This window comes from Artemia franciscana, chromosome 19, assembly GCF_032884065.1.
Source record: "Artemia franciscana chromosome 19, ASM3288406v1, whole genome shotgun sequence".
NCBI classification, from domain to species: domain Eukaryota; kingdom Metazoa; phylum Arthropoda; class Branchiopoda; order Anostraca; family Artemiidae; genus Artemia; species Artemia franciscana.
Window position 1 is genome coordinate 20,035,873 of NC_088881.1, and position 15,649 is coordinate 20,051,521.

Sequence of the window (15,649 nt, forward strand, 5' to 3'; positions counted from 1 at the left end):
ATGGACTTTCTAGTGGCCTCGCGTCGTGTATCAGTTAGACTTTTGTAGATTCGTCTCCAATGTGCAATCACTTATTTGAAAATTTTCCAAATATAAGACTTGGTGGGACTGTCTTAATTAAAGCTTACCAGTCCATGATAAAAATTCAATAGTCCTACTCGAGGTTTGCCAAGTCTTGTGATAAGACACACGGTAAAATTGGCGGAACTGAATTTGTTAGCCATTCATGGTTACTCCCCTTGATCAGTTTAATACTTACTAGCCTATACAATTACTATTTCTTCAATTAATGAAACTGAACCAATAGCTGTTATATTGATTATCGTGCGGCTCAACATCCGAAAAACATTTTGGAAGGGTTGAAAGTACCATATTGGCATTTTCAGACATTAAGAGGAAGTGGTCAGTCTGGACTTGTCCCAGTTAAAAACAAGAATGAGGCCTCAATTGTTAACAGAGAAGGAAATTGTTAAGAGGGATGAGCAGAGCATATCGATAAAAATTTTAAACCGTGATAAGGCTGTAAGAAATGACTAGAAAATACTGAAAGTTTTTGGAAATTCGGAAGTGAAGGAAGGTTTAATTTGTGAGGAGGCGTTAAAGACAATACTAAAAGGATTGAAAAATAATAATACCTCAGTTGCTGCTGATGTGGTGATGAGTTTTGAAAATATGGTAGCTGCAAAATTAGAAATACGTTATCGAAGATTATGAATGTGATTCTTGAAAAACGGAGTTTATGATTTAGGGAAAACTTTAATTAAATCCCTTTATAAGAAAGGCAATAAGACTGAGTGTGGCAATTACAAAGCTAATTGCTTGATTTTTGTAGAGAGCAAACTACATAGCATAATTTCACTTCTTGGTCTAAGACATACTCCTGGTAAAGGTGGAACAAAAGAACAATGTAGTTTTAGGAAGGGAAGAAGATGCGGTAACAAAACTTTCGCTCTTGAAATAATACTTAAAATTGTATGAATCATCGAACCCCTTTAATCCTCAGTTTTATAGATTATGATCAGGTATTTGATCCTTACGGCCTTATCCTTGCATGGGATACCAGGTGTTACATTAGTGATTAGTGTTATGCGCTAGAATAGTACTACTACGGTTAAGGTAGTAACTGAAGAAAGCAGTTGGTTTGGTGTAGAATCAAGAGTTAAAACAGGATTTTGTCTTATCCCCATTTATGTGGATTATTCCGATAGACTTAGTCCTTGAAAAAAAAAAAAAAAAAAAAAAACACCACGAAGGCTATGGGAGAGCATAGAGCAAACGGGAAGGTAAGACTCTCCTCGGCTTATATTATGCAGATGAATTGAAAACCCTAGTTGAAATTACGAGCAATATTAATGAATGGTTGGAGGTATTGAGAGTTCAGGGTGCAAGAATAGGTTTGGAAAATAATGTTAAGAAGAACAAGTCATTTCTACTAGAAATAACTGAGAGTTAAGAGGTGATGTTAGGTAACAAGAAAATCAAACAGTTCGTGGTAACAAACTGTAGTAAGGAGTGACCCGGCTCAACAGTAACCAAAACTCTAAAAAACGGATTTTGATACCAATAGTTACATAAAAAGAATCGCATTTTAATGCTGATTTTAAATATATAAGTTTCATCAAGTTTGGTCTTACCCATCAAAAGTTACGAGCCTGAGAAAATTTGCGTTATTTTAGAAAATAGGGGGAAACGCCCCCTAGAAGTCATAGAATCTTGACGAAAATCACACCATCAGATTCAGCGTATCAGAGAACCCTACTGTAGAAGTTTCAAGCTCCTATCTACAAAAATGTGGAATTTTGTATTTTTTGCCAGAAAGGCAGATCACGGATGCGTGTTTATTTGTTTTTTTGTTTTTTTTTTGTTTTTTTTTTCCCCAGGGGTGATCGTATCGACCGAGTTGTCCTAGAATGTTGCAAGAGGGCTCATTCTAACGGAAATGAAAAGTTCTAGTGCCCTTTTTAAGTGACCAAAAAAATTGGAGGGCACCTAGGCCCCCTCCCACGCTAATTATTTTACCAAAGTCAACAGATCAAAATTCTGAGATAGCCATTTTATTCAGCGTAGTCGAAAAACCTTATAACTATGTCTTTGGAGACGACTTACTCCCCCACAGTCCCCGTGGGAGAGGCAACAAGTTACAAACTTTGACCAGTGCTTACATATAGTAATGGTTATTGGGAAGTTTACAGGCGTTTTCAGGAGGATTTTTTTGGTTGGGGGAGGGGTTGAGAAGAGGGGGATATGCTGGGGGAACTTTCCATCGATAGTTTGTCATGGGGGAAGAAAATCTCCATGAAGGGAGCGCAGGATTTACTAGCATTATTTAAAAAAAAAAACAATGAAAAAATAAATATGAAAAAGTTCTTTCAGCTGGAAGTAAGGAGCAGCATTAAAACTTAAAATAAACAGAAATTATTACCCATTTGAGGTGCTCACCTCCTCCTAATACCTCGTTCTTTACGCTAAAGTATTTTTAGCAATTTCAACTATTTATTCTACGGCTTTTGTGATTCTGGGGTCATTCTTAATGAATTGGGACAAAATGTAAGCTTTAGTGTAAAGAGCGAGGATCTGACAAGGGGGCGAACCCCCTCACATATGTAATAAAAATATGAGAATACAAAAGTTCTTTACGTAAGCTAATTTATAAGTTACGTAAATCTTTTACTAATAAAAATATTCGTAAAAAATTAAAAATTCTAGTTGCCTTTTTAATTAACCAAAAACTCGGAGGGCAACTAGGCTTCCTCCCCCGCTCTTTTTTTCTCAAAATCATTCGATCAAAATTATGAGAAAGCCATTTAGCCAAAAAAAAAAATGCAAATTTTGTTTTAATTATTCCTCTGCGGAGAGCCAAAATCAAAACATGCATTGATTCAAAAACGTCCAGAAATTAAATAAAAAAAACAAGTTTTTTTAACTGAAAGTAAGGAGCGACATTAAAACTTAAAACGACCAGAAATTACTTCGTATATGAAAGAGGCTGCTTCCTCATCAACGCCCCGCTCTTTACGCTAAAGTTTTTTTACTGTTTTAGAAAGAAGAATTGAGAGAAAGAGTCAAACTTTAGCGTAAAGAGCGGGGCGTTGATGAGGAAGCAGCCTCTTTCATATACGAAGTAATTTCTGGTCGTTTTAAGTTTTAATGTCGCTCCTTACTTTCAGTTAAAAAAACTTGTTTTTTTTATTTAATCTATCGAAAGGGCGGCTTTCACTATCTTCATTAGTAAAGATAGTGGGTACAATGTAGATAAGCCAAGGCCCATGGTGTCTTTCTCAACTGAAAGAAGTTTGGAAACATCGGAAGGTCAGTCCGCGAGCTAAGATCAAAACATTGGAAACCTCAACAGTGGCAAAGTATGGTTCTAAGACGCGGTTTTGATATTGATTACAATTGACTTCAGGCAGATCTGTTGCTCCTAAAGGTGTTTGCCTGCTATAAAAAAAAGTCACCAAGGGGCTCGGCTAAGCTCTCGGTGGCGATCGTCCCATCTAATTATATTTTATTTTGCTAATCTTCTCTGGTTTTAAGGTTGAGACTTCACCCTTACCTATTACTAAGTCTTTTCGGTTTGGTTCATCATTCCATTTCTAAGGCGACATGCCATTCTCAGGCCCAGTCAGCTTCTTGAGTTTTCACCAATTTGTTTTTAACTCTTTAGGTATTTTATTTTGCTTGCCTAACAACACCACGAATATTTTGCAAATGGTCGTTGCAGCATACAAAATGACCAGTTTCGTTAATTTGAACCCCTTTTTAACTTTTAGATTGGGTCTAGAGTAATGTACTTCTTTCTTTCTTAAATTTATGAAAATTATATTAGAAAACACCCATTATCATTTTTTAAAATCGAGCTATTCCTTCTTTTGTTTTTTTTTTATTTTTTAGATCAAGCTTTATCATTTGATTGAGCTATTTGACTGAAAATACTGGTAATTGAACTGATCCGGTGCTAAATAGAATTATTAAAATGAAGTAGATTTTTTTTTTATTTAGAATGAGAGCCAGAGAGCTCAAAGTTCTCTTTTGTTGTTCTTTTTTCTCCTCAAATGTTTTTTTCTTCCTGAATTTGCGAAATTGCCTTAGAACATACCATTAGCCAATTTCCAAAATCAAGCTATTCTTTTTTATTATTATCATGGTATTATCATTGTTATTATTATCATGGAAGAGAAATCAAAGTAGGTATTCTCTTATACATTTGTTTTTAAGTTTTTATGTCAGAAAACTTAACTGATTTCACATTGTAAATTGATAAGGATGATAAATTCTTTAAAAGTAAGAATTAATAACAGAAAACAAAAAAAAACTAATCACTGAATATTGAGTCAGTCAAACAGTTCGTGGTAACGAACTGTAGCAAGGAGCGACCCGGCTCAATAGTAACCAAAACTATAAAAAACGAAATTTTGATGCCAATAGTTACGCCAAAAGAATCGCATTTTAATGCTGATTTTAAATATATAAGTTTCATCAAGATTAGTGTTACCCGTCAAAAGTTACGAGCCTAAGAAAATCTGCCTCATTTTAGAAAATACGGGGAAATACCCCCTAAAAAGTCATACGATCTTAACGAAAATCACACCATCAGATTCAGCGTATCAGAGAACCGTATTGTAGAAGTTTCAAGTCCCTATCCACAAAAATGTGAAATTTCGCATTTTTTGCCAGAAGACAAATCACGGATGCGTGTTTATTTTTTTTATTTTTTTTTTTCAGGGTTGATCGTATCGACTCAGTGGTCCTAGAATGTCGTGGAAAGGTCTCATTCTAACGGAAATTAAAAGTTCTATTGCCCTTTTTAAGCGACCAAAAAATTGGAGGGCACCTAGGCCCCCTCCCACGCTCGTTTTTCCCCAAAGTCACCGGATCAAAATTCTGAGATAGCCATTTTATTCACCATAGTCGAAAAACTAAATAACTATGTCTTTGGGGACGACTTACTCCCCCGCAGTCCCCATGGGAGGGGCTGCAAGTTACAAACTTTGACCTGTGTTTACATATAGTAATGGTTACTGGGAAGTGTACAGACGTTTTCAGGGGGATTTTTTTGGTTTGGGAGAAGATTTGAGGGGGGCTTACGTGGGAGGATCTTTCCATGGAGGAACTTCTCATGGGGGAAGAGACTTTCAATGGAGGGGGCGCAGGATTTTCTAGCATTATTTAAAAAAACAATGAAAAAATAAATATGAAAAGTTTTTGCTGAAAGTGAGGAGCAGCATTAAAACTTAAAACGAACAGAAATTATTACGCATATGAGGGGTTTACCTCCTCGTAATACCTCGCTCTTGACGCTAAAGTATTTTTAATAATTTCAACTATTTATTGTACGGCCTTTGTAATTCAGGGGTCATTCTTAAGGAATTGGGACAAAATTAAGCTTTATTGTAAAGAGCGAGGTATCGACGAGGGGTGAGCCCCTTCATATACGCAATAAAAACATACGAATATAGAAGTTCGCTACGTAAGTTAATTCGTAAGTTACGTATATTTTTTACTTATGAAAACGTTCGTAAAAAATTTAAAGTTATAGTTGCCTTTTTAAGTAATCAAAAAATTGGAGGGCAACTAGGCCTCCTCTCTCGCTCCTTTTTTCTCAAAATCTTCCGATTAAAACTATGAAAAAGCCATTTAGCCCAAAAAATTAATATGCAAATTTCGTTTTAATTATTTATGCGCGGAGAGCCAAGATCAAAAAATGCATTAATTCAAAAACGTCCAGAAATTAAACAAAAAAACGAGTTTTTTTTAAATGAAAGTAAAAAGCGACATTAAAACTTAAAACGAACAGAAATTACTCCGTATTTGAAAGGGGCTTTTCCTCCTCAACGCCCCGCTCTTTGCGCTAAAGTTTGACCCTTTCTCTTAACTCTACTTTTTAAAACAGTAAGCAACTTTAGCGTAAAGAGCGGGGCGTTGAGGAGGAAAAGCCCCTTTCATATACGGAGTAATTTCTGTTCGTTTTAAGTTTTAATGTCGCTCCTTACTTTCATTTAAAAAAATTTTTTTTTTTTTAAAAACAATTAGAAGCCAATTTGATAACGCTCATATTAAAATAGTCAATACATAAACCAAACCAAATTCTTAAGGCATTGTTTTCCGCGAAAAGACTGGTGCATTAAAACAAATGCCAGCTGTTCATCTTGTTTTAGATGTCTCCGTTATTTGCTCGATAAATGCGATCAAATCGACGTTTAGATAGCCCAACTGTAAATTGGAGAATCAATAAAACACCAATTTAAATATATTCTAGGATTTATAGCACAATTAATATCCAGCGTGCCAGCCAAAGTCTAACAGTAATAGCTATTTAGTGACTTATAAGAGTATTGTTAACTTTTATAAGACATAGAGGAAATAAATACTTCTGAGGCGTACTTCATCCTATCAGGTGCGTAGACAAGGCTCAACCAGCCCTTCCTCGAAATCTCCGTATTCCTATGGCTTTCTCTATTATATCTTGTATTAGTCCATATAATTCGCCACTTTCTACCTATTTTAAAGTTCTGGATGTCAAGCCAACTCCGAAACAATCTTTTTTTTGTACTGAACCTGAATTTTTAAACTACTGATCTGAGCATAAAAGACATACATACATATATATATATATATATTTGGGTTTTAATATTTTGAAGTATTTAACAGAAAGTTCACACTTTACTTAGAAATAAAACAAAAGTAGCTGGGAAGATTATTTCTTAAACCACATTAGCCTGCCATAACATAAAGAAAGAAAACGATCTAAAATGGTTTGTTTAAAGGCCAAATGAAAACACTGAAGAAAACACAGAAAGCGAATATTTCGAGAGAACAATCGCCTCTCTTCTTCAGCGCGAACAAAATAATATGGTCAAGGAAAAAATAGGCGCGGAAAGAACAACAAAAGCAATGAAAGAAAACCGCCAAAAAATTAAATACAATTCAATGAAAGACCGAAAATTAAAAGAATTAAAGTCAAATACCTAACAAACAATAAAGTGAGCTATTCGTCAATATCCACGATTCGCATAAAAGCTAAACAAGTCTAAACTGTCAACGACGGATACTAACAAACAACTGAGAAATAAAAGAGAAAATCCATTCATTCAAGCAAACAAAGCAGCAATTGAATAAATTGGAGAACTAGTTCACTTGATTTCTGATTTTAACCATTACATTTCTTGTGAATACCCTTTGAGACCTAACGGGTTGATGATGTATTTGATTATGGGATTGAGGAATTTATTCAACGTTTATTTTAGGGATTTCTAAACTATCGGCTTCTCTTTTGAGAAAACCGAAATACGACTCATTTATTCTTAGATCACCTGAATCTCTGTTCAAGGCTAGACCTAAATGTTGGTATTTGTAACTGCTGGACCATGTCTTTGTCATGCAAAATTAGGCTAGCTTGGTTAAATAAAAAAGTATGGTTTGGATTATTAAATATGTGTTCTGAGAGGGCCAGAGTCAAAAATTTCTGTTTTTTTCCGCTTTTTAAGGGTGATATTAAATGTTATGCACTCTTTTCTACGCTGATTTTCATTAAATTAAAGCTATTTCTGAAAATTCTTTTCAGCATGATTTTAGGATTTCTAGACAAAGACTTTCTGAGAAATTCCATCGTTTAAAATTGGAAAATTTTTCTAATAATCCACGTTTTGTCCCAAAAGCATCTCCTGGTCCTGCTGTGATAAATCTCAGCTCCATCCCCCATACCATACAACAGAGCAAAATCAGGTTCTATCGAAAGGATTCATATTGAAAATTTTTCAATAGCCCCTCGAAAATACCTTACAGTGAAATTATCGTGAACACAAAAGAGGCACTTCATGCTTTTTGTGCAGAAGTTGGAGAGATTGCTGAGGTTAGAGCACATTTTTTTGAAACCTTGTTGGATTTGCCTTCTGTTCATAATCAAAATTTAAAAAAAAATTAGTAAAAATTAACATTTAGTCTTACGTTCAATACATAAAGATCATTCCAGGATTACTACCAAAGCCGATAAAGGCAATACTGTTGTTGTATTGAAATCAGATGATTACAGCAAAAACGTCAGAGAAATTTTAAATGATTCTAACACATACGAGCACTTAGCTACCGATCCCACAAAAAAGTTTGTCAAGGAAGTCCGAAAAGAGCTTTCTTATCTAAAAGGAAAAGCTAAAATCACAGATCAATCGTACAAAAGGTTTTACCCACGTGGGTGCACGCCTCCTCGTTTTTATGGTCTTCCTAAAATTCATAAGCCTGGTAAGCAACTTCGACCCATTGTTTCCTCATTTAATTCTCCTACAGCAAAAATAGGAAACTTCTTATCAGTTGTATTTTGCCCACTAATTCAGGCTCAAAAATCCTATATTAAAAATTCGGCCGATTTCGTTTCCAAGTTAAAGCAAGTCTCCGTTAAACCAAATACAAGAATGGGCAGTTTTGATGCGGATTCAATGTATACCAATTGTGATCCTCAAAAGGCCGAAAGAATTTTGGCGTATAAAGTCTGTTCTAACCCCTTTATATCAGAAAAATCTACACTTTCAAATCAGACATTTCTTTCACTTACAGCCCTTTGTAACAGAACTTCTCTTTATCTCCATTATAGAGGCGATTTTACAGACATAAATATGGGCTTTCCATGGGCGTTCCCTTTCGCCAATTGAGGATGATATCTTCATGGAAAACCTTCAAGAAAAGGCTATTTTGCTAAGTTTTTGTAAACCGGAATTTTGGGTTCGTTTTAAAGATGATATTTTTTATTTGTTGGAGCATGGTGATAAATCTCTGGAGTCTTTCCTTCACTCACCAAAATGATACATGCTATGAGTTTGGAGTCTATAGAAAACCCTCACAAAGTGACTGTTACTTAAATTATTCCTCTAATCATTCTCCTGCTGTGAAAAGAGGAGTGGTCACTTCTCTAGTTGACCAAGAATTGCAAGTTTGCTCTCCCCGTTTCCTGGATTCAGAGCTTGACCACCTTAGAGATATTTTATTTGGGAATGATTGTCCAATTAGTTTAATAAATTCTGTAATTGTAAAACATATTAAAAATTATCAGATAGTGACACATTAAATGCAAATCAAAGGGAAAATACCGTTTATCTTGGTCTCCCGTACGTTAAAGGGGTTTCAGACCACATTTCCAAAAATCTAAGGAAAAATAATATTCTCACTTACAATAGACCCAATGAAACTATCAGTTCCCAAATCTACCAAGGTAAAGACTCTTGTGGTCTTTGGTACATCGGAAGAACTGACCAACGACTTACGGATAGATTAACTCAGCACTCTACCTCAATTAACAACACCCTTAAAAAGCGGAGCAAAACAAAAAATATCGACTCTGCCCACTCAGAACACATATTTGATAATCCAGACAATACTGTTTTATTTAACCAAGCTAGCCTAATTTCACATGACAAAGGTATTGTCCAGCACTACAGAGAAGCTGTTGACATTTATAAATACCAACATTTAGGTCTAGCTTTGAACAGAGATTCAGGTGATTTAAGAATAAATTAGTCGTATTTCGGTTTTCTCAAAAGAGAAGCCGATACTTTAGTAATCCCTGAAATAAACGTTGAACCACCTCCCAAATCACATAATCAAATGCATCATCAAACCCTTAGGTCTCAAAGGGTATCCGTAAGAAATGCAATGGTTAAAATCAGGAATCAAGTGACTTAGCTCTCCAATTTATTCAATTGCTGCTTCGTTTGTTTGAGTGAATGAATTGTTTCTTTTATTTCTCGATTGTCCGTTAGTATCCGACGTTGGCAGTTTAAATTTGTTTGGATTTTGTGCAAGTTGCGGATATTGGCGAATAACTCACTTTATTGTTTGTTAGGGATTTTACTGTAATTTTTTTAATCTTTGGTCTTTTATCGAATTTTATTTAATTTTTGGGCGGTTTTCTTTCATTGGTTTTGTTGTACTTTCCGCGCCTGTTTTTTGGTTTTTGTTTTTTCCTTGATCATATTATTTTTGTTCGCGCTGAAGAAGAGAGGCGATTGTTTTCTCGAAATATTCGTTTTCTGTGTTTTCTTCAGTATTTTCAATTGGCCTTTATAAACACACAATTTTGATCGTTTTCTTTCTTTATGAAGCAGCTACGAAAATAAAAACCCATACAAGAAAGGTTTTACATGGTAAGTTACACATCACATTTTTCCCAAAAGAGAATTCTGATATTCGAATATTTCGCTCACTAGCGTCAAATTAGAGAAAAATCTTTACTGAAGAAAACGCATGTTTTAACATGACAATCACGCAACTACAATTACCGCTTAGTTAATAGGCGCATCTCATGTAGGTTACGTGAGAACGGTCACAATTACCTTATTTTTAATTAAAATCCCTAGCAACTAAGGTTGACACATTGATGAACACTACTCCTCTATCCCATTGTTTTCAAAGCTTATGTTGCGCCCCCTCTTTAGAGATCCCCTAAGATTTCAAGAAATTTCCTACAATTTCATTCTATCTTTATATACGTCCAGCTTTTTACCACCTTGAAGGGCTGTTTGGTAAAATCATCCTAAATTTACCATTTTTGTATCCGAAAGACATTCCAAAGCTAAGGTTGAGATAATACTATTTTTCAGAACCAATTGTGTCCATACCTTTGCTATCACCCAAAATTGGATTTAGCTAAAATCTATGTTCCACGAATTTAAACCTAATTAAGGCTCGATAATCAGAATATATTCCAAAATTTCAATAGACCAAAATGTCCCTCCCTGTCCTCCAGAATAATGTGCCAAGATCTTTTTTAGAAGACCAAAACAAAACTTTATTGAGAAAAATCCCCAAAAGCCCAAAAGTTGGGTATCTTGAAACTACTATTTTTCAGGGAATACGTTATGAAATGGGATGGCTGAGCTGGAGGCACGCCAAGTAGAATGGATAGAATTTAGAAAAAAAGGTGCTGCACCAACCAGCACCTAGCTAAATAAAGTTGTTCAAGTTTGGATAAAGAAATTTCAACTCCGGTGGCACCATTGTTACAAGTAGCTCAATTTTAACAATAGGCAGGTTAAACTGTAAAATATCCGCAATCATGATAAAATTCTGATTTCTTCAATTTTTTTTCCAAAGCTTAAATTACTTTCTGAATAGCTCTCATTTGCACACTACCTTTAAATCTAACTTTGTTTCACAACTCCATCAAATCTATGTACAGTTCCAGTATTTCTGTCACAGTTGGCGAATAAATAAAGTGATTTTCTGCGACAGTTAGACCCAGGAATTTGATGGATTAAAATGAGTATATCTTGGTACATAAAATCAGATAGTTAGAATTTCAGCACCGGTATTAGTTATAAGAATGGTATGCTCGAACTGGGCTGCACGAGATCCGTCTGCAGTAACAGCTGTCCACCCATCATCAAGCACAATCACCTCTCCACTTCCGTCCGTTATAACAGGTTCCACAGTAAATATCATTCCTGGAAACATTTCTCCTGGTTCGTTATTTTTAAAGTGGCATATTTCAGGTGGGCCATGAAAAAAAGAACCAATACCATGTCCTGTAAAGGCAGGAATGACACGAAGATTATATTCTTTAGTGCAATTTTCAATAGCTTCTCCAATCTTTTTTATCGCTTGGCCAGGTCTACACACTCCAATACCAACGTATAAACATTTCTCAGTAACTTCAAGAAGCTTCTTGGCCATGGAATCAGGCTTCCCAATAATCACCGTTTCTGAACAATCTCCATGATATCCACGATGATATACAGTGACATCAACTGTCAGCATATCACCACTCTTTAACGCTCTATTATCTGGTATGCCGTGACAGGCAACGTCATTCACAGAAGTACATATTGACTTAGGAAAGCCTTTATAATTTAATGGAGAGGGGTAAGCACCATTAAGTATAATTTCATTATGAACAAGCTTATCAATCATGTCTGTAGTTACACCTTCTTTTGCGTAGCGAATAGCTCTATCAAGTACCTTCCTTGCAATCTTGCAAGCTTCTAAAACGCCATGCACTTGTTCCAGTGATTTTATTTCAACGTCATACGGTATGAAAGGCTCATTACCATTAGCATACTCGGGGCAAAGAATGTGTGATGGTACTTCAAGTTGTGGAGAGACAATGTGAGGGCGAACTAAGTCGTAACTTATGCGTCGTTGTCTTATATACCGGCGCTGAATGGCGTCTGAAAACGAAAATTCAGGTCACTATAGGCAATGAATCCGGAACGCATCATTTCATTGATCAACAAATAGGCGTATGCTAGAAAGCTTTTGGTGCTACAATATTCTTCGAATGTTGCGTTTGAGTTTGCCTCTAATATGGAGAATATTTGAATTTTTAACTTTATGACAAGAACAAGAGAAGCATGAATAGATAATTAACACGTAGTATGAGTCTTCTTCACCATTTTGTCCCGTTGTCAATAGGAATACGATTGCGAAATAGAGCCAAATCTTTAAAAGGAATTTCTAAAAGAATGTCGAAAGTCGGCTTTGTAGCAAAAAAAAACTCAATTGGATTTAATTTTTTAATTTAAAGTAGAATGTATGAAGAGAAAGTGGCCAGGATAATAATTATTGGGTTTTTAGTGGCAATTTAATTTTTACAAGAACTTTTTTTTATTTACTATTGTTTTAGATCATTCAAATGTCATTTTATTCCAGAAGAAACGACAAAGCTTTAAAATTCAGAGCCTTAAAAAGCAAAATTATCACCAAGGTCCGATCTTTCAAAAGCAAACTAGTACTGCAGCGTTACATAAATTAAAATCTTTTTCGTAGCTTTTTTTTATGAAAGGATCAAAATGGACCAAAATTTAAAGCAGTGTTTTTCTTCTTCTTTTTTTTATTGGCGAGTCCACCAAATCAGGGCTATTGCTCAAGGGAATTAAAACAATGTATGATAAAAACTCAGCGTTATATGGCTTGAACATTTTCAAAAATCTGTGATAATGAACTGTAAGTTAGGAGGGATTCGGGCTAATAGTAACCTAAATTCTGTATAAATGAATTTTGATAACAATTAATGAATACAAAATAATTGACTTTTCATGCTGATTTCAAATATATAAAAATAATTAAGTTTGATGTTACCCATCAAAAGCCACGAGCCTGAGAAAAATTTGCCTGATTTTCAAACAAGGAGTGAAATATCACCAAAACGTCAAGTGATCTTTACGAAAATCACACCATCAGATTCAGCATATCAGAGAACACTACTGTAAAGGTTTCATGCCCCATCTACAAAAATATGGAATTTTTTCCCAGAACAAAGATCACAGGCGCGTTTTTATTTGTTTGTTTTGTGCCAGGGGTGATAGTCTTAGAAGATCGGGAAAGGGCTGATTCGAACGGCTAAAAAGATTGTGCCACGGAAAAGCACCGTTTTCTGCCATTTTGAGGCACCAAGCTACGATTTAGCCCAAAGAAGAACGAGTTGCTATCGATTTAAAATTCTGTAATATCCAATCGATTTAAAAGTATCAAAAATTATATATTGAGGCTCCCAGTTATAGAGAAAGTAATGCCGCACGGCGGTACATTTGTTCCTCAAAAGTCATGTAGTCCATACAAGATAAATGATTAATATGGACATCTAGTTTAATGCTTAATTCAGCTAAGTTGACTTTTCATAAAATTATATTTAGTGATGTATAACTAAGCATCAGTTATTATGAAGGCAGGGCGGTGGTTCATTGTGTACAGGGGTCTAATTCCTAGAAGAGCACATTTCAATACCCAAAATTTTCTTACCCTCCATGAGCCTTCACATAAATATATAAAGTAAGGAATTAATCTCTCATCTCCCTTCATTTAGACTAAGCCTGAATAAGGGTGCTACGGTGTGATACATCTCTTATTGTCGCTGGAAAAAATATTTCTAACACTCACTTCAAAGCTTCAGTTGACTTAAACTGATTTGCTTCATACTTCACAAATAAAATTATATACAGTGATGTGTGCAGACACATTATATATTATGAAGGAGGGACGGTGGGTATTTGTAGGCGGGGAGAAAGACGCCTCAAAGAGTGCATTTTAGTACCCAAATATCCCAACTGTCACTGAGCCTTCAGAGGATTCTACAATGAGTTTTAGGGAGGGGGTAATTAATATATAATCATCAGTGATTCCCGGAAGTACTTTGATCTACCCTATTATTATTAGTACAATCACGGGGAGGGATAATAGTGTCCCTCTCATTGAAACAATCCTTTTCTCTTTTGCATATACATAACATACACATACCTAACGGCACAGAGACGTAAAATGTGGGGCGGGGTATCATGAACCTTGTCGGGAAATTTCTTGCGATATTTAAACATCATAGAACCCTATTTAGAGGTGGCAATTGCTTCATCCGCGTAAAATATCAGAAGTAACGTAGAATTCCGATCCATATGAGATTAATGCCCCTTACCGTCCACCCAAAATCTTCTAATGAAAATATTATTAAGGACTTTTTCAACAAAAAGATTTGACTATTGTCTAAACTTTAATGACAATCCAACATTTTAAATTCTTAAGCAGGAAAAATGAAAAGGCGTAATGCTGCCAAATAATTTGCAATTATTCATACATACGATTTAACAGCAAGAAATTGGGGATGGGATATATGTGGCCAGTAGCCCACATCATACCTTGGTTAGACCTGGGCGTTATTTGAAAAACCATCAGAAATTAAATTAAATAAACACGTTTTTTCAACTGAAAGTAAGGAGCGATATTGAAACTTAAAACGAGCAGAAATTATTCCGCATTTGAGGGAGGCTGTTCCCTCATCACTTCCTCAGTCTTTACGCAAAAGCTTGACTTTTTATCCCAATTCTTTAAGAACGACTAATGAAACACAAGGGTCGTTAAACTGGAATAAAAAGCTTCTTTTTAAGCACTAAATAACTTTAGCGAAACAAGAGAGGGATGGAGGAGAGGGCAGCGCCCTTCATATACGGAATAATTTTTGGTTCGTTTAAAAGCTGACAAAACTTTTTTATTTATCTATTTAATATATGCAAAGTTAACCGGAAAAGTTATTGAAAATAAAAGGAGGGCATAAAAGGAACAGACAGTAGACTTGTGTTTATCTCACAAGCCGAAAATATTCCGGTCATAACCTATACATTAATAGGCAGTGTTTTTGGAGAAATATGGGCATATAACATCAAGTATCTTGAGAAGACAGTAAGTTTAAACAAGAGCTAAGAGCTCATATGACACTTGTGACAAGGCAAGAAGAGCTAAGAGCCAAGAGCTCATATGGTATGAGCTCTAACAAAATTCTAAGAATCAATAGATTGATTTAAAAGGAAAATCAGAGGCTTAATGGCGGTCAGGATTTAAAATAAGAGCTCTGAGTCACGATGTCCTTCTAAATATCAAAATTCATTAAGATCCGATCACCCACTCGTAAGTTATAAATACCTCATTTTTTCTAATTTTTTCTCTCCCTTTAGCCCCCCAGATGGTCGAATCTGGGAAAACGACTTTATCAAGTTAATTTGTGCAGCTCCTTGACAAGCCTACCAATTTTCATCGTCCTAGCACGTCCAGAAGCACCAAACTCGCCAAATCACTGGATCCCTCCCCCAACTCCTCCAAAGTGAGCAAATCCAGTACGGTTACGTCAATCACGTATCAAGGATATTTGCTTATTCTATCCACTAAGCTTTCGCCCGATTCC

The 15,649-nt window shown here is 35.4% G+C and overlaps 1 protein-coding gene across 12 annotated transcripts in view; it reads right to left on the bottom strand.

Annotated features, from left to right (window-relative positions):
• LOC136039389 (probable enoyl-CoA hydratase, mitochondrial) overlaps positions 1-15,649 on the bottom strand; it is an 82,839-nt gene that overhangs the window by 52,375 nt on the left and 14,815 nt on the right. For 6 of the 12 annotated variants that reach the window (XM_065723072.1, XM_065723074.1, XM_065723077.1 and 3 more), the window contains one exon: positions 10,761-12,152. The exons of 5 other annotated variants lie outside the window; for them this stretch is intronic. In XM_065723072.1, the coding sequence (XP_065579144.1) occupies positions 11,269-12,152 (884 nt within the window). In that variant the 3' untranslated portion in view covers positions 10,761-11,268. Of the gene's footprint in view, positions 1-6,965; positions 7,074-10,760; positions 12,153-15,649 lie in introns of those variants that run through there. One more of the 12 variants, XM_065723083.1, reaches the window with a different exon arrangement.